At 34.9% G+C, this 23,516-nt stretch overlaps 1 protein-coding gene across 3 annotated transcripts in view; it reads left to right on the top strand.

The window, feature by feature from the left end:
• The window catches only part of row (zinc finger domain-containing protein relative of woc), a 41,654-nt gene extending 19,484 nt beyond the window's left edge, over positions 1 to 22,170 (top strand). For all 3 annotated transcript variants that reach the window (XM_072527545.1, XM_072527546.1, XM_072527547.1), the window contains exons 10-16: positions 690 to 1,178; positions 3,054 to 3,329; positions 7,038 to 7,332; positions 8,531 to 8,838; positions 9,489 to 9,778; positions 12,875 to 13,035; positions 13,207 to 22,170. In XM_072527545.1, the coding sequence (XP_072383646.1) occupies positions 690 to 1,178; positions 3,054 to 3,329; positions 7,038 to 7,332; positions 8,531 to 8,838; positions 9,489 to 9,778; positions 12,875 to 13,035; positions 13,207 to 15,812 (4,425 nt within the window). In that variant the 3' untranslated portion in view covers positions 15,813 to 22,170. The remainder of the gene's footprint in view (positions 1 to 689; positions 1,179 to 3,053; positions 3,330 to 7,037; positions 7,333 to 8,530; positions 8,839 to 9,488; positions 9,779 to 12,874; positions 13,036 to 13,206) is intronic.
• The last annotated feature ends 1,346 nt before the right edge of the window (positions 22,171 to 23,516 follow it).

Below are 23,516 nucleotides of genomic sequence, written 5' to 3' on the forward strand. Positions count from 1 at the left end.
ATTAAAGATGAACTAATTTGCACTTAATTTCTTGTTGGTTTGCTACATATTTCACTTTACTTCATACTATTTTATTGGCTGCTATTATTATTGACTACTGCCAAAAATAGATTTGACTCCAAAGATGCTAAAACATCGCCAGTATCGTCGAAAAGTCGGTAACGCCTCACTAATGGACCGACACTCCGAATCTCCTGATCAGCGCTTCATATTTGATTGAAAACACAGTAATTCTTTTTAAAAATTCCATGGGCGGAACAGAGAAGCAACTAATTGGATAGAGAGAGGCGCTAAATAATTATCTTGGTAGAGGCATCTTGGCAAATTTAAACAAATACAGAAACACTTGAATTCGTTCGGAATTCGGAAGTGTTTCTTTTTCGAAGTTTCTGAGATGCAATTACAATGTATCTTTCGGATATTTGAAAGACTTATATCAATACCTAGTGTTAGCGTTTTTGTTCTACTTTATACAAGGTAGAACAAAAAAATGCTACATAATACTTTCTGATTTAATGAGATTTGAGTTAATTAGTTCAAAGGTATCTCAAGGAATTAAAATATAATTTAAAAGAAAATAATTACATAATTTAGGTGCGGTTGTTAAAGTATTTGTAACAATGACATACACTTTTCTGTTTAAATGTAGGGAAGTATCGTTGAGCTTAAACCGTTGTGTTTTGATTTAGGTAAAAGTAGACAACCTGTACGTCAAAGGTATGTTCACGTGGCTGCGTTCCATCTGTACCGTAGGCCTCCAATCACACTTCCGCCAGCTCGGAGGACCAGGAGTCAAAGTAGAAGTGGGCGTGATCTCTCTAGGTACCAGTTCTCAAGATGGAAGTACGCGACAAGTAAAAGTCGAAGTATTGGGAGTTCTAGAATCGGAATCGAAACTTATTAGACTGCGAGCGGTCGAGCCTCAAACGGACGGCGATAGGAGCTACAAAAAACGGTTTTCGAAGATACTGGAACCGTTGATCTCTTGGGTGCATCCGCACAGTATGCTGGTAGCAGACATGACGGTTGACAAACAAGCGTTGTACAACATGGGATTCACGAACGTAGTGGTTTCTACTGTGGTTAATAACAATCAGATTATGGAGTATCTACGGAGGATAGTGCCGAGAATGTTCCAAAATACGCTGTCTTTATTGTCAAGGCAGATCATCCAACAGGTATGTTTTAAACATCTATCAACATCTAATTTAATTTTAGTAAATTTGCTTTCCTTTTGATTTGTGGTATCCTGAACGTTATTAATTATTTAAAAAGCGTTTTAAAAATTGCTTGACCAATATTTTAACACTTAAAAATTTTTAGTTATATTTTTTATCTACTTTAACGTACAAGAGCTATTTGTAAAATAAGGTTCCCATGAATTTTAAAAATAGACAGCTTTATTTTTGGTCTTAGTGTTCATTATCATTTTAAAACTTATTTCATTTTCTATATAATCGCCGGTTTTGTCCAAACACTTTTGCAGATGATGCTCCAACTTTTATATCCCCATGTTATAGAACTCTACCGCCAATCCTTTGAGGACGAGTAACCTCTTCCTTGACTTCATCATCCGTACTGAAGTGTTCTTTAATTTTGGAAATAAGTGATAATCACTTGGTGCTAGGTCCGAACTGTAGAGGGGGTGAGGTACAACATTTTAGCCAAAATCTTCAGCACTTGTCCGGTTTGATGTGAGACATGAGGTCGAGCGTTGTCATGGAGAAACCTCACACCACTGGACAATGGTCCTCGCCGGCGGTTCTGGATCAGTCTGTCTTTTTGATATCTCGCAATATCTGTCTGAGTTATTAACTGTTGTTGCATGAGGCAAAAAATCGATTAGCAGTAGGCCCTTCCTGTCCCAAAAGACAGTTGCCATTACTTTCCCAGCAGACTGCGTTTGTGCACACTCTATTCTTAATTTGGTAACCATGTAGCTATCTATCGATTTGACTAAAATCTTCTTCCTATCTCCTTAACCCTTTTCTCTTACATTCTACAAACCACTGGTCATTTATTACTTACTCCTTCAACCACTACCACACCGATTTTTCATTTGGTAATGATCTGGCTATCCTGTTAAACAAAAACAGTCTTTCTATCTTTTTAACACTACTACCTGGCTCTGCTGGAAGCCTTCGGGCAATGATAATTAACTTACTCACATTCGTTATTCATTTGGTAACTTTCTAGCTATCAATTTGACCAAAAACTCTGTTCGTATTCCCTTAAAGCAAAGATCTGATTTACTGGAAACTTCAGGGTCTTCGATTATTTGCCCATTTGATCCAAATCCTCTTCCTACCTCCTTAACCCTCTCTCTAACATTCTACAAACCATTAGTCACTGATTATTTACTTCATCAACCACTTCCGTCCTAATTATTCATCTAGCAAGCCTCAGGCTACCCTATCTATCTATATAAGGATTTTTACAGCTGTCGCCGCCTTCCTTCTTTCAGCCAACGTCTCCAGTCCTTTCTGTTCTGCCATTCTCCATCTCTAAGGTCTCGTCTTTCCATGGCCCCGTCCACTTCATCCCTCCATGATCTTCGGGGTCTACCTCTTTTCCTCCTTCCTATTGGGCTCCAATCTGAAATCTTTGCTATCCGCCTTGTAGTCAGGCTACCCAGTTGACCAAAAACACTCTTTATTATCGATATTATCTGACCTGTTTAAAGCCTTCGGACAGTGATAATTTACTTCTTTATCTCGATTCTTCATTTGGCAACCCTCTAGCTATCCATTTGATCAAAACCTCAATTCATTCTTCCTTAACGTCTTCCTCTATTATGCTAGTAACTTCCAATAATTGATTTCTTATTTCTTCTACCACTATTATCTCGATTCTTCATTTAGTAACATTATTTATTTGAAAAAACACTCTTCCTATGGTTTTTACCAACTGATTAGAAGGTTTGAGTTATTGATTATTTACTTCTTCAAGCACTACCATCACAGTTGTTCATTTGTGAACGAAATTTTGGTAATCTACTGACTTATACTCTTCTTCGGGCAAACCCTAGTTAATAATTATTTATTTTTGAACAGTTTTTGGACGAATTGGTATGGCGAGAATGGTTCGGTACTTCGTCCCTCCAAGCATTCGACAGCGTGGTCCAGCACTTAGCCGAACAAACTCGGTTCGAGAGCGGCATGTCGCTGATAGTGCGCCTTAACAAAGTCGCCCAAAATCCGTTCAAGAGTTGGAACATGATCTTCAGTAATACACCGAAACCGGTAGAAAACAATGCCACAAATGCGACAAACGCCACAACAAACAACTCCAAGAAATCGAGAAACGCCAGAAAACCGGAACCTCCAAAGGTGAGTAGAGTTACTTAATATTTGTGTATGAGAAATAATGATAGCACTATATAATTTTGGATTATTAACTTGAGTGTATGGCTACAAAAAAATCTCTGCTGACTAAAACTTTTCTACCCTTATCTTTGATAGAATTATAGTTTTATAAATAAGGTAGGTAGGTAGGTAGTTTAATAAATAGGTTAATCAACAATGCTATATATATATATATATATATATATATATATATATATATATATATATATATATATATATATATATATATATATATATATATATACGAGGCGTGTTTTTTAAGTAAGTACCGTTTTGGAATTAAAAAAAGACGTGCAAAGATATGGCAATAATTTTATTTTTACATGAAAGCCTGTACCTTAATCTACTTTTCTACTTAATTTCCGTGAATATTGAGGCACTTGTCATAACGTGGCACCAGTTTTTGAATACCCTCCTGATAAAATTCTGCCGCCTGACTTTTTAACCACTGCATCACAAATGTTTTGACTTCGTTATCGTCTTGAAGACGCTGACCGCCCAGGTGTTTCTTCAAGTGCTGGAACAAATGGTAGCCGCTAGGCGCCAGATCAGGGCTGTATGGAGGATGATCTAGAGTTTCCCATTTAAATGATTTGATGAGATCTTTGGTCTGATTAGCCACATGTGGACGGGCATTGTCATGCAGCAAAACGATACCCTTACTCAACTTGCCACGTCTTTTGTTCTGGATTGCACGACGCAGATTTTTCAATGTCTCACAATGACTCTGCATTGATTGTCTCATTACGAGACAGAAACTCCACTAGCAATACTCCTTTTCTGTCCCAAAAAACTGTGCACATGATTTTCCGGGCAGAAATTGTTTGCTTAAACTTCACTCTTTTGGGTGATGATGATTGTCGCCATTCCATGGATTGTTGTTTCGATTCTGGTGTGACGTAGGCCACCCACGTTTCGTCACCAGTAACAATTTGGTCTAAAAAATCTTCACCTTCACTGTGGTACCGCTCAAGGAAAGTCAATGCACTCATTTTTGGAACCCAACCTGAACACAATTTCCGGTAATTCAAGTTCTCGGTAACAATGCGATACAAAACACTACGAGAATACTGAGGAAAGCAGTCGGACAATGATGAAATTGTAAAGCGTCTGTTTTCTCTCACCTTTTCGTCCACTTTCTGCACCAAATTTTCATTAACGACCGAAGGACGCCCACTCCGTTCTTCATCATGCACATTTGTGCGGCTATCTTTAAATGCTCTCACCCATTTCCTTACCATTCCATCACTCATAATGTTTTGTCCGTAAACTTCAACGATCTCACGATGAATATCGATCGGTTTTACGCCTTTAGCACTAAGAAATCGTATAACAGCCCGTACTTCACAATCAGCGTGACTCACGATTGTTGGAGGCATCTTAAACACTGGAGTAAACAAGTATACAATGAAGAATCAGACTGTAATGGCGTCAGTTCGTAGACAAGAGATGTAGGTAACCAGCGCTCATGCGCGGAACGCCGACCGTAGCGCTCCGGCGGCGGAATCGCAAAACGGTACTTACTTAAAAAACATGCCTCGTATATATATATATATATATATATATATATATATATATATATATATATATATATATAGAGTATTTGTTAAAGAATCTTAAAGCTCATTTCATGTGTCTGACAGACTGTTCCCTCTGATCGAATAATGTTATATACTGTGCTATCATACGTAACCATACACAATATACCTACTTATCATGCATTAGAAATAATAAATGCTATAAAGAACTTATTACAGAAGATCCAAAATTTAGATATTTTGGATAAATACGATAAAGGGACTTTTTTAAGATTAAGTTTCTTTTAATAATTTTTTTGTTTAACGCATTTAAAAATTTTTTTGGAGACTTAGTTTCTTTCGTTAATTTTTATTTTTATTACTTATCCATTTAAAAATTTGAGTTTTTTTGATTGTCACCTGATATTTCTTGATCTGATTTATTTCTTAGCTATTGAACTTTTTCATTATTTGTGAAGAGTCAGTTCATTTGCCATGTTACACATAGAATTCAAATGTTTCTTCTCTTGTCAAAATGTCACGTGTCACTTCAAAATTACAATTTGTGCATAAAAATGTAGCATATTGGGTCAAAGTGTCTTTTGTCAGTCACATGTAGAAGTATACATTTTGGTCAAAAATTACTTATTTAAGTTATGAACAATTTACAATCTTGATACGTGGTTGATTCTTTAAATTTTCCAAATAGTTTCTGTAGTCAATTTTCTGACGTTGTAGCTGCATCGCCTGTAGTGAAATATAGAATAATGCCCGACAAAAAAGACCGGAAATAAATATTTTTGAACCTTTATACATATATAAAAAAATAGATCTCATCATCATCATATAACGGGGGTCCTACGGCGATTGCCGCTTCCCGCATTTCAGCCTTCATCTTTTCCTATCTCTCCAATCTCCCTCTTCTAAGCCTCTAGATTGCATTGTTTTTGTAATTTCTCTTCTCCAGGAATTTGGTGGTCTTCCCCTTTTTCTTCTTTCTGGTGGAACATACATTAAGGCTTTCTTTGGCCACCGCTCCTCCTCCATTCTCATCACGTGACCATACCATTGTAATTGCCTTCCTTGTATTCTATTTGAAAGAGTATCTCTAATTCCTGAACGGTTTCGTATTTCCTCATTCCTGATTCTTTCCATTCTCGATACTCGACATGACCTTCTAAGATAATCCATTTCCACAATGTCTACTTTATCTCGTTAATTCTTTGTCATCGTCCAACATTCGGCACCATATGTGGTAATTGGTTCTACAATTGCTCTGTATACGCGAAGTTTGGTATGCATCTTTATTTTATTAGACCACAGTAATGAATTCAGTATTCGGATGCATTTTTTCCCTTGGGTTATTCGGTTCTGTACATCTATCTTAACTCTGCCATCTGCTGATATGATGCTTTCTAGATATTTATACTGGTTGCAGCATTTTATGACTGCGTTTTCAAGCCTCAGATCTGTGGTATTTCCTCCAATTTTTAAATATTCTGTTTTGCTTATGTTTACAGTAAGCCCCCATTTGGCATATTCCTCAAATAATTTTCGATTCATATAATTTATATCTTCCTCATCGGTTGCAACCACCACCTGATCATCTGCAAACAACAATGTATACAGAGTTTCTTGGCCCACTTCGATGCCCATAAATCTACATTTATTTCTCCAATTCCTCAATGCTTCTTGGACGTATATTTTAAAGATTGTCGGTCACAAACAGCATCCTTGCTTTAGGCCTTTAGTGACTTTAAATTCATTTGAGGTTCTGGGTCCAATTTTTACACAGCTAACTGCATTTTTTTAAAAAATATATCTACTCCAATTAAAATAAAAAATGAGTATGTAGTATCTTGTTTAATTCAGGAAACATTCAACTGATGTATAAGTTATAGCAATTTGTTTTTTCTTTATTTTTTTATTTTCTAATTTCGATAATAGTACTAAAAATTATTTACAACAGTTAACTAGAGAAAAATATAAAAGTCCTTTGCAGATTACCTAAAATATTGACTAGTGGATGGCTTTTAGTACTTTTTTATGTGAGACTTAAGTTCTTTAATAGTTAAAAGTTTATGTTAATAAATATATGTTTTTCTCTCAACTGACCCCAACACAAACCCCTCAAACTTTCCTTTCCTCCGTTAAGGTGAACCAAGTTACGCCTGGTGACGTGAACAGGCCGCCTAAAAGCACATCTCCAGACGTTCCTGAGCAAATGGTACCATTGGAAAGCTACTATTATGGTACCATCGAGACCTACACGAAAACACCGACGATTACCTTAAATATGAAGTGTCCGTTTTGTAAGAGCGTGTTCGACAACAACGTACAGCTGATGAGTCACTTGTTCAAGCATGCGCACAACGTATCTATGGACGCGCAGCTGTGCAGGTACTGCCTGACCAGTGTTGCCACGGCCAACGACCTACTGAAACATATAGGTAAGTCATTTTTTCTTTTTAGTGCTATATATATTTGGGTACTTTTCCATAAAATGTAAAATCTCTGGCCTAAGCTAATAAATGTTAATATTTCAAGTTTTTTGTATCAATAACGATATGTTATTAGATATTCTTGGCACGTCACAGCTTATTTAGTATTTTAATAATGAAATATTTAAATAATGCACCTCAAAACACAGTCCCCTGGTACGTCCCTTTTCCAGAATTGCAAATCTTGTTACAAGCATTTATTTTTTGATAAACTGAATAAAAATATCCAAATACGTTAAAAAAACTATAAGCATCTTTAGACATCACCATTATATTTTTAAAATAAAATTTTAATCAAAATATTTATGTGCAAATGGTGACCTCAAATTATATTCTGCAATACAACTGGCTAATCTGCCAACAAAGGAAAAAGGAAATATTTTAGATTAGAATGAATCCTTTGAAATTATTATATCCTTTCGTCACTTGTATATGTGAAAACTTTCTCTTTCATCATCATCATAAGTGGCTCAACAATCCGTTGTGGATTTTGGCCTGCTCACAAAGAAGACACCACTCCTGTCGATTTCTGGCAGCTTCCCTCCATTCTGACCCTTAAAATATGTAGGTCTTCTTCCACGTCATCAATCCATCTCCTTCGTAGTCGTCCCCTATTTCTTGTGCCCTCTGGTTTTGAAAATGTTAATCTCTTCGTGTATTCGCGATCTGACATCCTAGCAATGTGTCCAGCCCATTTCTCTTCCATGTTTAACATAAAAACTAAGAAACTAAACAGACGCCATTGTGTGTGCTGTCGGTTTCCTTTGTCTGTAGAAAATTTTTTTCTGTAGGACATAATGCTTGCTTTTTTGCGTCTTTCATTCAACTTTCAACTCAACTTAATAAATGGGCCTATAACAGAGCTGCACGCTTACTGTAAGTCATGTGATTATAAGGTAGAGCATCTATCACCAGCTGTCCAACTTTTAACAAAAATTAGTCACCAAAAATCTATTTCATGGATTCTTTCGTAAATACCGTACCATGGCACGATTGCCGATGTAAAATGATCTGTCCCGCACCCATTTAAACGTATGTTTATTATGCCTGTCGCAAAATAATAATCCAGGAAATTGACTTAAATATTATCTAAAATTATTTATTCATAAAGAAATATTGCTGATAATTGTGTTTTTGTTTTACCTAGCCACATCACATCCAGCCGAAACCAAATTTGATAACGGTTTCTGTTGTTTGATCTGCGAAACTCCCTACATGAATCCGTTCATTCTGGGCAAACATATGTCCAAAGAACACTGTCCGAGCGAATTGCCGTATCAGTGTGGCACTTGCGGCTATCGTTGTTCCAACCACAAACAAGCCATAGATCATTTCTACAAAGCACACGACAACGGACCCACGATACAGTGTCCCTTCTGTTTGAAATCGACCACGGTCTTCACGTCAAGCAGAAATATTGTACAGAATATGAACTACTTCATCCAGCACTTACAGGTAAGTACTCAACATTTTTATGTTATCCTATTATATTTAATAAGAATAAATCACAGCTTTAATTTAAAATACCACCACCAATAAAAGACAACAAAGAAGACACAAGAAAATAAATTTAACACCATATTAATTAACATTTTCGTCCTTTTTAAAGTATTTTAACCCAAGATTAAACCATTGGTTGTTAATCCTCCTCCTCCTCCTCCTCCTCCTCCTCCTCTATCTTTTCTCCTTCGTAAGGATGTAGTGGCGTCATGTAATTTGTTTGACTATTTCTGTCCAATTATCTCTCTCCTGTGTGTGCTGTTTTGCTTCGGACAATGCATGTCCTTTATTTGGTCCGACCATCGTACTGGAGATTTTCCTCTGGATCTTACGTTACCTTCAACTATCATTCGCCCCATGCCATCTTTTCTTCTAATTATATGTCCAAAGTCATTTGGCCACTTTCCGGTATTCCAGATCCCATTGCAAATTCTAAGCATTACTTCCGTCCCTAATTCTCCCATTTCTTTGAATGTTTCAGCTGTTATTCCATCTGGTTGCTAATATAGAATAAAAAAATCGATATACGTCAACAAAACATGTCTTGCTTGCTGCAAGACCATCACACCGAGGCATATTTTGTTAACACTATTTTATGATTTTAGAAACATCAAAGGAAAAACTTAGCGCGTCGATGCGGTAAGTGCAACTCGTGGTTCGTGCAAAAAGACGCACTGAACGACCACCAGAAAAAAATGCACATTTCCCAACGGGGAAAACCCGAACTCGTTCCATGGACAGCACCCCGAAACGGTATTATGGTTCCGAAGTCTAAAATGGATAAATATCCCGTGGACGCTGAAGTTATCGATTTTGACGCCTTAAAGTTAGATCTGAGCAAAGGACTGATGTGCAAAGAGTGCGATACTCCGATGGATACACCAAAACACTTTCCGTAAGTTGATAAACAGTATTTTTTTAACGCAATATGGTTCCGCACGAAGTGTGTTCCACTAGCTTCATTCTTTTTAAAAAACATTTTCATTAATCATTTGTATTTTTACTTATATGCTGATTTTTTCTGATCGTAACGCCTTCTGGTAGGCATCAATGAACGAGAGTGTTCAAGACGTAACATCGCACCTACGATAGGACTACGATAGACGAGGAAAAATTGAACAATTTTACGAATTATACAGGCGGAAAAGTCGGTCATCAATAATTGTTCTAGTTTTTCAAAATATATCACAAAATCTTTTAAAAATTGACAATTTTCTGTATTTGGTGCCAGTAGAGCAGAAACGCAAAGAGGATGAAATATTCGGAGAATGTGAAAATTCTTTCAAAATTCGACAATATTAGGAATGTATTATCAAGAGAGCATAAACGAGATGACGTTAGTCCACTATTGTTCTAATTTTTCAAAAATATCGGGAGAGCAGAAAAACAAAGGGGAGAGCCTTAACGATGAAGAGACTCAAGATGAAGAATCCCGAGATAATTTAGAAAATGTGGTCAAAGTTAACAGGTAAGAAATTATAGATGAAGGGGATATAAAGTTTCTGTAGAAGATAAAGAAATTAGTGAAGAGGTTCAGGAAATAAAAAATAAACATGGGTAAAAGACGAACTAAAGTGTGGTCTAAGATGAAGAGAAATATGTGGGTGGAAGAATGTGAAGCAAAGAGGAGAAAGTTAATAAAAACCAAGATTTCGTAATACCTAGGAGGAAGCTGAAGTTAAAGACAAAATGGAAGATATAGTTGAGGAAGAAAACGGAGATGGGGATGAAGAACTAGAAAACAGGAAGGAAGTTAACAGTAAGATAAAGGTAACTATGAAGACAAAGAAATAATACACATTAAGCAAACTAGACAACGAAGAATACACAAGATCAATATCTTCAAAAGGCAGTGAATAAGAACAGAAACAAGTGAATGAAGATTAAGCAGTTACATATGAAAAATTGAGAAAGAATGCAAAATAAAAGAAGATGGGTAGACGAAAAAATGCAGGAAACAGAGCAGGAAAGAACAAACAGAAATACGAAAAAGTTTTACAAAATGATTAAACAATAAAACAAAAAGTACAAGGCAAAACAAACGAAATAAAAAATAAAGGGGGAACAGTGATAATAGAGGATCAAGAATACAAGCAAGTATGGAGGGATTACTACAGAGAGCTCTTGACGGAGGAAACAACAGGAGAAGAAATGAATAACGAGGAGGAAACGGTGCACGAAGAAGAAGCAGACGAAGTAGATAAAGTAGACATCGAAATTTCAAAAGAATCAACATTAGAGGAATTGGAGGAAGTAATACAGAGAAGCAAAAATGGAAAGGCCCCTGATAAAGATGGAATTAATATGGAACTAATAAAATACGGAGGAAGGGAGCTGAGAGGAAAAATACTGACACTATTAAAAAATATATGGAAAGAAGAGAAAATGCCAAGAGGACTGGGAGATAGGGCAGGTCATAACAATACATAAAAAGGGAGACCAACAAATTTGTGAAAATTATAGAGGAATAACGTTACTAAATACAACATATAAAATATTGACATCAATAATAAAAAGAAGGTTATCAAAGATCATAAATAAGACAGTGGGACAGTACCACTGTGGATTCACAGAAGAAAGATCTACAATAGATGCAATACACACAATAAAACAAATAAGGGAAAAAGCAAACGAATATAAATTAGAATTGGAAATGTTATTCATAGACTTAAAACAGGCATTTGATTCAATTAAAACGAAAGGATTAATGATAGCACTTAAAAAATTAAAAATTCCACATAAGCTCAGAAAATTAATAGAAATGACAATGAGAACTACAAAAATTAGCACAAAGACACAAAGAAGAGAGACAGAGGAATTCAGTATAAATAAAGGGATGAAACAAGGAGATGCCTTATCGACAACGCTATTTAATCTAGCCTTAGAATATGTTCTACAAAATATAAATAAAGGAAATCTAAGAAAAAAAGGTGGTCAAATAATGGCATATGCAGACGATATTGCTATTATTCCAAAGAACGGGAAAATAATAAAAGAAATGCTAAAAGAAATAAAAGAAAAAGGGGAGGTAATGGGACTAAGATTAAATCAAGAACAGACAAAAATATTAAGATTGGGGAAACAGCCAATGAAAGAAAAAATCAAAATAGGAAGTTCTGAGTTTGAAGAAGTAGAATACTTCAAATACCTAGGAGTTACAATAAGCAAAACCGGAGAACGGAAGTCCGAAACAAAAGAAAAAATATCAGCAGCGAATAAAGAATATTTTGCAAACAAAAGATTACTTAAAAGCAAAACACTGACTAAGAAAACTAAGATGATTATGCAGAGTTAGATGGTTAGGTCATCTTTGGCGAGCAGGAGATGAAGCAGTGACATACGCAATGATAGAATGGAATCCAGGAGGAAGAAAAAGAAGGGGAAGACCAAGATCAAAGTGACTGCAAGAAGTTGAAGAAGACCTCCAAAGTACAGGAGTCAGAGAACGGAGAGGAAAAACTAGAGACAGGAAAAAATGGAGAGATATCGTCAATAAGATAACATAAACAAAAGGGACTGTTCCATCCAAGAAATAGGATCTAGAAAGCATTCGCGATTTAACTCTGCAAAATACAATGAACAGAAACAGATGAATGAAGATAAAAAATAAACGCTTAATGATGACGATGAAAACAAGGACACATTAGAAATACATACAACGTAAGCAAGCAGAGACAAATGAAGAACAGGAATATTATGAAAAAAAAATTGAACAAGAACAGAAAAACATGTTAATAATTAAGAAGTCGATATAAAAGAAGGAATGACTGAAGATAAGGAAGACACAGATAAAAAGAAGAAGAAGAATTGGTTTATTTGAAGCAAATTTGAGAAGGACATTTCTTTGGCACTCTTCGCTCTCAAAAATGGAACAAATAGACTCTCCCGTAAGATACCTTTCAAGAATATCAGTGTCAATGATAAGCAAACAGTCTTACCTCTTGAGGCTAAGCAGGTTTAAACTTATTATACATTATTTATTTGTTTACAGATCGTTTGAAAGCTGCCAGAATCCGAATTGTCAGTATTCAACGTGTTGTACGAATGCAATGCAAGAACACAACGCCAAATGTAGCAAAACCAACAACCCCATTGCCGAAGAGAAACTTCCGTTCGAGATGTTCTGCATTTGTGGATTCAGTAATATTGATGGTAAGTAAAGCTCCATAAAATATGTACATACATTAATCAAAACTCTGGTTTTGTTAGAAAACTAGAAAAACACATTTATTCGTAAACTTTCATATCTATGATGATTTCAAAAGAAATATTTTCATTAGCATTGGTAATGAATCGGCTTTATTATTTCCTTATTTTTTTTAGGTAACCAAATGGCGAAGCATCTCGCTACCTGCGAGAGGAAATCCGCATATCCTTCGAGAACTGACGCCAGATCTGCAACGGTGACACACAGCATGTTGGACGTCTTAGGGTTAGTAAGAAAAGCAGAAGAAATTCCAAAACCGACCGAAAATACTAAATCAGACGACTCGAAGCCCAAGCCAAGAACGGAAAAAAGGAAAAGGGCAAAGAACGAGGAAGAACCTGCAACAGACGGTGATAATGCCCAGAAAGACAGTGTTGAGGTGAAAGAAAAAGAAGATGAAACTGATATTAATAAGAGGAAAAGAAGGAGACTTCATATATATGAAGTCGGAAAAAAGAAAGAATCAACTGGTGATGTTGTAACTGTCGTGGACGACAAAGATGAAGTTAATAAAAAAGATGGTGAAGATATCCAAAAAGAAGAGATGAAAGACAAACCTGAACCAGTTAAAAAAGCATCTGAAGAAAAAATAGAAAATAAAGATGTAGAACAGCCACTATCTGGAGATAAATCAACTGACTTGAAATCCAAAGACGATACACTCGAAACGGAGGAAAAACTCAAACAAGACGACACTACGGAACCAATGGACACAACTGAAAATGTTGATGAAAGCGTCACAAATACAACGAAAGATGCTGATGGTGTCAAACCTAGTGAAAATGTTGAAGCAGAAGCTTCAGAAAACGAGCAATCTAGCAATCTTCAAAATCATGTTGACGATTCAGAAAGTACTTCAGAAGAAAAACAGGAAAGCGAAGAAGTCAAAGAAAATCTGGCTGACTCTAAAGACGATAAGTCAGAAGATGCGGAAGTAGTACACAAAGGTAATGAAGAAATAAATCTGACAAAAGAAAACGAATTAGAAGATAAAGATCTTACTGAAATAAACGAAGAGGAGGAAGAGACATCGTCTAAAAAAGGCGATGAGAGCGGTGTAGAGAATCAAACAGATAATAAATTACATGAAGATGAAGGTGATAATGAAGAATCGATAAGTAAAAACATATCTGAAGACAAAAATGACGACAATTTGGAAGAGAAATCTAAAGAAGAAAACTTAGAAGAAGAATCAAACGAAGAAGAAAATTTAGAAAAATCGAGGGAAGAAAACTTTGAAGAAGAATCGAGAGAACATGAAGAGAGTCAAGAAGAAGAATCTCAAGATAATATCCAAAATATGAATAAAGACGACAAGGAAGAAATTGGAGATGAAGGAGAGTCAAAAGATAATGAATCTTTGGATGATAAAGAATATAGCGAAGAGAGTCAGGAAGTACAAAATAAACACGAGGAAGAGGCTAAAGTAGACGAAGATGAACCTAAAGTGCAAAGCGAAGAAGACGCTGAGACGCGGGACGGAGAGATGGAAGAACAAGAAGAGAAACAGGTGGATGATGATCAAGAATTGGATAAAGAGGATGGAACGACAGAAGATAAAGTTGATGTGAATGAAGACAAAAAGGAAGATATAATCGAAGAAAAAGAGGAAGATGAGGCTGAAGAAAAAGAGGAAGATGTGGCTGTAGAAAAAGAGGAAGATGTGGCTGAAGAAAAAGAGGAAGATGTGGCTGAAGAAAAAGAGGAAGATTTGGCTGAAGAAAAAGAGGAAGATTTGGCTGAGGAGAAAGGGGAAGATGTGGCTGAAGAAAAAGAGGAAGATGTGACTGAAGAAAAAGATGAAGATGTGGCTGAAGAAAAAGAGGAAGATGTGGCTGAAGAAAACGAGGAAGATGTGGCTGAAGAAAAAGTGGAAGCTGTGGCTGAAGCAAAAGAGAAAGATGTGGCTGAAGAAAAAGAGGAAGATGTGGCTGAAGAAATGGAGGAAGATGGGGCCGAAGACAAAGAAGATGTGAATGAAGACAACGAAGACGTTTTATTGGAAGATAAAGAGGAAGATGCAACTGACGACAAAGAGGAAGATGTAACTGACGACAAAGAGGAAGGCACCGTTGAAGATAAAGAAGGGGTAGCTGAAGAACATGAAGATGACGACGAAGACAGAGAGGAAATTAATAAGGATGAAGATGACGACGAAAGCGAAGAAGTTGTGGATGTACATAAAAGTGAAGAGACAAGGACAAATAAAGAACTGAATGAGGTTACTGAAAATGAACAGGACGATTTAGAATGTTCAGAAAAACAATCTGAAGACTTAAATTCCTCAGAAAAACAGTCTGAAGATTTGGACATCTCAGAGAAGCAATCGGAAGACATGGACGTCTCAGAGAAGCAGTCGGAAGACTTAGACGTGTCAGAGAAGCAGTCGGAAGACTTAGACGTCTCAGAGAAGCAGTCGGAAGATTTGGACGTCTCAGAAAAGCAGTCTGAAGATTTTGATGTTTCGGAAAAACAATCCCTAGACTTTGAAGGTCCAGAAGACCGCGTTGATCTTCAAAACCACGTGACGGACGACAGTACGGAAGCAACAGAACGACCTGCAAACAAACAACCCGAGTTTTCCTCTGACGACCTACATAATATTTTATCTGACGCGGTGGGTGAAACGGACAGTGATTCAAAAAATCCCGACGATGTAACGGAGATGACGACCGTTGCGGATAGTGGTGGGGAGGGCTCGACTCCGATGGACACTGATTGAAGTGCATACAGTAGTGAATAATACGATGTATTTTTACGATTCAAGTAGCGAAGGGCACTTGGAAGGTATTTGAGTCAATACAGGAGATGTTCCGAATGTAAAAAAAAAAACAGAAAATACAAGTTGTAGGCATTCAATACTCAGAAATACGGTACTGTATCAGTCTACCGCTGGAAATTTACAACTCATTTAATTCATATTTTTATTTAGTCATTTAGTACTCAACTCAGTACTTTTTACAACACTCTTTTTTAACAGATCATTCTCACGCAGCAGCTAAAGTTGATAATTTAATTTGTGATAATGCAGATACAATTTCTGAGTATGATAAAGGTCTCTGACACCGAACACACATTAATAAAAACAGTTGAGCTTATTTTAATACGTATATGGTTTTTCTAATTAATTCCGCCGTTGGCAAATCTTCTCAGGCGAGAAGAAATCTCTAAAATTTAATTTTGGATCAGTTAATATGAATTGAAGTTATATTTCTACTTTTTTTAATGCTGTACAAAATAATATTCAACCATTTCCCTAAAAATATTTAAAACGCTTTAAAAGTTTTCCTTAAACTGAAATACTTGTTGTTTTTAGACCGCTGAATTCTTCTCAGCCGTCAAAATTTGAATATTCAAGATGGCCGAACCAATATGGCCGTCTAAACATATTAAAAAGATTCAAATTTTTTTCTCAAAATTAAATATTGTTTTTTTTTTGAGTCACAGAATACTAATCTAGTGCTCAAATTAACAAAATTTGATGTGGAATACCAAAAAGTATTCAAACTATTCCCAAATTTTTTTTTGTAAAATTTAATTTTTGAGATTGGTGTTTTTGATTTTCCTTAAAATAATACAATATTTTTTGGATCATTAAATACGGATTAACTGTCAAAATTTCAATGTTAAGATGACAGATCAAATATGGTCATTAAAAATATTAAAAACAGTCACTGAATACGATTTTGATGTCAAAAAGATTTTTTCGTATAAATGCAATTTTTATATCTTTGGATCGATGTAGGGAATCTCATGTCAGATTTTAAAAGTTGATATCAGACTTAATATGGCGGTCGAAGAACATTATAAAAACTTTTGTTTTGCTTTAGAATGACTTATTTAGCTTTTTTGACATCGCGACTACAAATTTAATGCCATTTTGAAATTACAAGTTGTTGAAAGTGCAATTACATCAGATATGTAATTGATCACGCGGAATTAGTAGGAAAAATGAACGTAAAGCCATTGTAATACATTTCGTATTGTGATAAGCTCAAGATGTGTCTAAGTACTTACTGTAATGTGGAGTGCAATTGAAGATTTTATATAAAAATGAAAAATTTCTATTTAAATGTTTATCTTGATAGTTTATTTGTCGATATTTATCTTTTGGATATTGGATGTATCAACATTTTGTCTCGAATTATCTATACCTACCAACCCCTTCATGCTTTTATGCTGTGGATGTTGTTTTATAAAATCATTGGTCCGGTTACGAAAATATTTAAGGTCTTTATACATATCTTCTAATTTTAAACACAAAAATGACTTCAATCTTTGAATATTGACATGGAATAGAGGAGAAAGTCTATGAATAGTTGACAAATGACAGACATATATTTTTATATATTTTATAATTTTTAAAAACAGATTTCTTTCATCTTTACTTAAATCAGTTCCAACAATGTAAAAATTGCCACAACATGTGATAGTTGACAAGGGATAGAAGAGGAACGTCTAATAATAATTGACATGTGATTTGACACAAAACAGACTAACAAACAAAAGTAACTGATGTATGAAAGTTATATATTAATGTAAGATCTAGACACTGTCATATCTACAATTAGATTTGATTGGAATTGTATTGGACTGTCGCAGAGTCCTTCAATATCTTTATTTGATGTTTTCACACATCAAGAGATGAGAAGAAAACCGCGTTTCAAAATTAGTTTGAAAACATTTCAAAGCACAATTTTTATCTTGACTTCCAGAGAAGGTTTACAGATGGATAGAATTGGGTTTCTTGGTCTCAGACTATTTAAAATCCTAGAAGAAATATATTCTGGAAGTATTTATCAATTAAAATTGTTCAATTTCTTCGTATTTCAAAGGTTTACAGATTGCTAGAATTGAGTTTCTTGGTCGTAGGCTACTCTACAAGTAAGTTTTTTTATTTCCAGTTGTTTTCTTGAGCCAACATCTGCAATCTAATTAATATGTAGCTATTTTCAGTATATGAAGACAGTTTCATGATATATATGTTCTATTTCAACATAACAACAGCTGTTACGGTGTCAAAATACTTTTTTTTACTCTTTACCACAGAACTATTTCAATTTTTTTTTGTTTTTATTTAATTTTAAAAATCGTAGGGGAATACATTCTGTATTTCCAAATTAAAAAAATATTTATATATTGTTACGGGAAAATGATTTTATCAACATCATCCACGCAGCAGCAGAATAACAAATTCTTCTCTAAACGAAAGGCAATGAGATGACGGTTTTAAAAACCTTTAGCAGGTTCCTAGTATGGGATCGTTCTGAGTAGACTGATATTTGGAAGAAGTTTATTGCCGACGCTATAAAGAGATGGGAGTGGTGTAGTTATTGTGGCTTGTTTAACCGATACTTTATCAGCGTTTCGGGCGGCTAGTTGTTGATTAGGATTCTGGAAAATAGGCTAGTTATATACCATTCATTTATATCTTGTCCATGCAATTTGGTCACAGTTGCTTCCCCACGCCACTATGATTTGAAAGTATATATTGGTCTTTTTGTATTTTATGTAGTGTGTGTGCTAAATAAACGCCCTATTTCTTTGTAAAGTCTGTCATTTACATTACAAAGAGTCGTTTATTTAATCTAAAAACCTTCGGAGCCTTGGAGGAGTACAAATACCATGAATCGGAGAATTTTTTGTTGATAAAAAATTCCGTGTCCAGCAAAATTTGAACCAGCGACAGTATTCAAATATAATATACGACTCTAAAGACAACGAAATCGCCTTTATATGTTAACAAGGCATTTACTCTACACATACGGTGCATAAACCTCAAAGACAACTACTCGTAAAAGGCCTCTTTATACAATCCACGAGGTCTTAATATACGTGAATATTGCAAAGAAAATATTTTTTGTAATGATATATCTATCTCTTCATACAGATGTCTCATATATTTCCCATCCAAAGACTTTGTATTTCAGGTTTGTTGAGGATGGTGAAAAAAGTTGTTAGAAATTAAAACAATACTAATCCACTGCTACTAGTCCTGTGAACATGTCACAGGCGTTGCGGCAAAAGCCCAAGTGACCTCCACAGAGCTACTCATTAACTGAGCTCCCACATGTAGTTCAAAGACTGTACTCTTATATATGAAGAGGATGTACCATCGTATAAATATTGATTCTGTAGCATAAATCTAGAAATTCTCATTCGTCCAATTAATTATTTTAATAGGGTTGTCTGATACCTTTATGTTATCCGCATAGGTTCAAGTTTAATATCTATATACCTTTGAAATAGTACTTGGATAAAGAAACCCTTCTATATGTACATTAAAGTTGTCATATATGGTTTATTGAAGCTGCAACAACTACACAGTCCTACATCTCTCAAACAATGTTGTAATTAGGTGTTTCCTGTACATAGTAGCTTGTAAGAGATTTTTTTTTGTAAAAAAGTGCTGTTCTATAGATGTAATCATCCGCAAGTAAAAGACTCGAGGAGGTTAGAGTGGTTAGAGTTTATGGATATTTAAATAAATATATAATTTTCCAGAGTGTGTTGGAAAACTTTGTCGATTATGAAAAGTGTTTGCTTTACTTCACTTCAAGTTTAGAGTGGCACGATTGATAAAAGTAGAAAACTTTTTATATTCTTCCAAGGCTAGTTGTAAAAATAGACATTGGACAATGTGTAAGCACAACACACTATTTTATTTTCTTCGTAATGCTAGTAGCATCCATGATTGGACATAGTTGTTCCTCAATATACATAAATCTCTGCTTCATCATTTATTTTACTAAACTTCCCTTTTGCAACGCTTTCTGGACAGTCCTAGCGAACTTTTTGCTACCGGTGTAGTCGTTGTTATTGTGATACACATGATCCAAGAATGTGATAATAGAAGTAACAAGGGCGAAAATGTAAAGGCAACTCTGAGGTTATTTGTTCGAATTTTCTATTTTCAAGATCTCTGAGGTTATTTGTTCGAATTTTCTATTTTCCATATTGATTTACAGCTTCAAAATGTTTACGATTGGTTTATTTTCTATATTTTCAGCAGATTTTTGCGCTCGTCAGCGATTAACTGAGCGCCTGAACGACTTTTTCAAAACTTTTCCTCTATAGTCAATTCTACTTCAGCTCGTCATTGTTTCGATTTGTCGATTACATATCTTTGTCCGATTTATGTTTTTGGTATCTATCTGATCTCTTAGGTATTTATCAAACTCATTTTCTGTGTTATCTTCATTTCCTTCTTAAGTATTTTTATTCCTTCATAGAAGGTTCGATTCCTGATATCACTGATAGTTAGTGCTAAAATAAAGGCTGACTAGAAGAAGTTCTTGTTAAAATGAAAATACTTGCAATTATAATCGTTGAACCACTAGGGAGGGAACTCCATTCGGGCATCCGCGATTTTTGTGTAACTGTTGTTGCGCTCCAATAACCTCAAATGATGGAGGACTTTTTAGTTGAAAGTGAACTAAACGCTGTTATCTACACCTATCATCAATTCTCAGCTCAATATATCATCGTGATGTCCTTGGCATTCGAGTCCAGTGGTGGGGTGCTGGACATCCAGATTAGTCTGCCCCATGTGATGATAGATAATTGTTTTAACACTTATTATATGAATATTTCCTACCCTCTTCTAGTTAGGCGTCTGATAAGAGACAGTAACTCTTCTTGAGTGCCTTTTGCCTATTTGTCTGGCATCGTGATTTATTATTTTCAACATTTAGATTCGATTAGCAATTCTTTGATTCGAAAAGTTTCCAGCAATTACCATTTTTTTTAAATGACAATTTTCACATGCTAATGCCTCTGATTTTAAAATTTGGACTACTGGAAAATGACGAAAATTGCAGAGACAATTGAAAATATTCAAATATATGTGTATCTATTGGATCTATCGAAGATGGAAACAATATATACAATCTACACAATCGTGGTGTTGCTACAAGAAAAAAAATTTAATTGCATTCTATAATGCTAGAAAGAACCAAGTCTAATAACTTTGCTGTAGTTGGATGGAAAGTAGGGGACACAGAATATGGTATTTTTCATAGTTGCCGGGTACTGTAGAATATGTTTAAAACATAATGGACAACAATGAGAGATAGGGAGATACAATATTGGTGCCAATGACAAGTTTTTTCCAATTTGTTTATGATTTAGTTAAATTATAAAAACGGTCTGCTTTGACTTTCTTTTGTATTATTAAACCTAGGATTTTTGTCTATTGCTGATATAATGCCTTTGTTCCTTATGTTATCCGTAAGTGTCTTAGCCGCTAACGTTTCCAAAGTATTAATCTCAGTGGATAAGGCACAAGAAGGCATCCAATTTTTAATTTTTGATTACTACAACACAAGCAGTTCTCCGTTATTGAATCACTAGGGAAGGAACTCCATTTCAACAGCCGCCTTTGTTGTATAAGTGTTATGCGTTCCAAAACTATAACCAAATTCAAATAAATCTTTATTGCTTGACTCAGTTTTAAATGCCATTATATTGCCGTTGAATAGTTGTGAATTGATTCACTACCTTACTGCTTAGTGCACCCGATTTGATTAGACACCCGGATAGTATTTAGAAGTTTTCGTATTTTACCAGAAAGTAATGATATTCGATATAAAATTTCAAGCTAATGATTTAAAGAGAGATATCTGTTTGTGGTAGTATCAAAATTAGTGATTTTAAGTTCACAAATACATGTATGTGTCATAATGTTCGATATTTTTATAAGCTTAGTATTAGTTTTGTAAATAATTAAAAATGACACTGAAACCCGATGTAAATTTGAAAAAACATTTTTCATAATCAATAAAGACCTCGAAACACACTGTACATAACACGAAAATTACTTTATTGTGCACTGCGCCTCAGATAATCTGGAATATGCCAATTCTTCTGCAGCATTCGCAAAAAGAAAGAAAAATATTTACCTCTCTTCCCAACCTCCGGTGTTATTTCGGGCGCAGTGTTAGAATCCCTTGTTTATATTTTTTATAGGTGATATATATAACTTTTTTAGTGTATGATTCGTGTTGCACTATTTGTACGTTTAATAAATTTGTTTTTTAGTTATTTGCGATTTTATTTCGAAAATAAATATTTTAATTTATTGTTTTGCGTTTTCATTTCAATTGTGATCCCATGAAGAAAATTATAAATGCCATATATTGAGACCAAATTTTTCTTTAAACAAAAAGAGTAATTTTTATTGATAGAAAGGTTGGCATAAATTCTTTGAAGACATGAGTGAATAACAAGTTTTTCAAATATTTTGTTCTTCAAAAGCTCTGGAAGGTCATGGATGTCAGTTGACCGCCTCGTATTTCCGATTACAATACCATTGATTATTAGGTTAGGAGTCACAAAAAATCCCAATATACTGAAGTCAGAAAAGCAATACAGCAAGCCAAAAATATTAAAGCATCTGGACCAGATCAAATCCCTGCGGAGCTACTTAAATTTTTGGAAGAGGAAAACATTATCTACTTAACCACTTCCTTTAACAAAATTTACAACGAAGGAATAATACCAGATGATTGGTTTGAGTTACAGTTTATAACATTACCAAAGAAAAGCAGAATTATACAAAACTTCAGAAGGAATACAAAAGTAAACTTACATAAGGAAAAACTACACATTAAACGTGGAGTACGATAGATTAGTTGTGTTTTTTCACCCAGTCTTTTTAATCTGTAACCTGAAGAAATCTTTAGGGAGGCTTTAGATGACAGACAAGAGAAGTAAGACTATGCGGAGAAGTAATCAACAATATCAGATATAACAACACTAGGAATTCTAAGATTTCCTACATGACGAAACTAAATTTAAATCTTGACCAGTGTGCTTTCTAAAACTTGCAAAGCAGACAGATTGATGAATTAGTCGGCAAGGGAATCTATAATTTGCATTCCACATGCCGTTCATCACGGTAAAAATTATTAGTGAATTTAGTTTCTGGTACTCAAAACAGAGTAAAGGACTAAAACAGAAAGACGGTATAAGATTTAATTTTGATTGCAGGGCATCTCCAAGCCGTTTATACGTATTTCAACCTCTTTAGGTCTCATCAGAACGACATATGCAGTTGCTCTGAATCGAAACAAAATCTCTCCCGTCATAGGACAATAATAATTATTAACAGACGTTACAACGCCATCTAATAACAATATTAGGAATTCTAAGATTGCCTACAAAGAAAATTAAATCTGTTTCTGTAATATCAGATATGTTGACAATACAGCCGTTCTTGCACAAAATTTACAAGATCTCCATACATTAGTAAATCTAGTCAGTGAAGCAAGTTATCAGAGAAGCCTTAAAATTAACATTTCAAAGACAAATTGGATGGAAGTTGGAAAGAATAATTTGACATACAGTGTTTTTAAAATGATGAATTCAGAACGCCTGCTCATAAACATCATAAAGAGGAGAAAAACAGAATACTTAGTCATAATTT

This window comes from Diabrotica undecimpunctata, chromosome 3 (genome assembly GCF_040954645.1).
Source record: "Diabrotica undecimpunctata isolate CICGRU chromosome 3, icDiaUnde3, whole genome shotgun sequence".
In the NCBI taxonomy this organism is placed as follows: domain Eukaryota; kingdom Metazoa; phylum Arthropoda; class Insecta; order Coleoptera; family Chrysomelidae; genus Diabrotica; species Diabrotica undecimpunctata.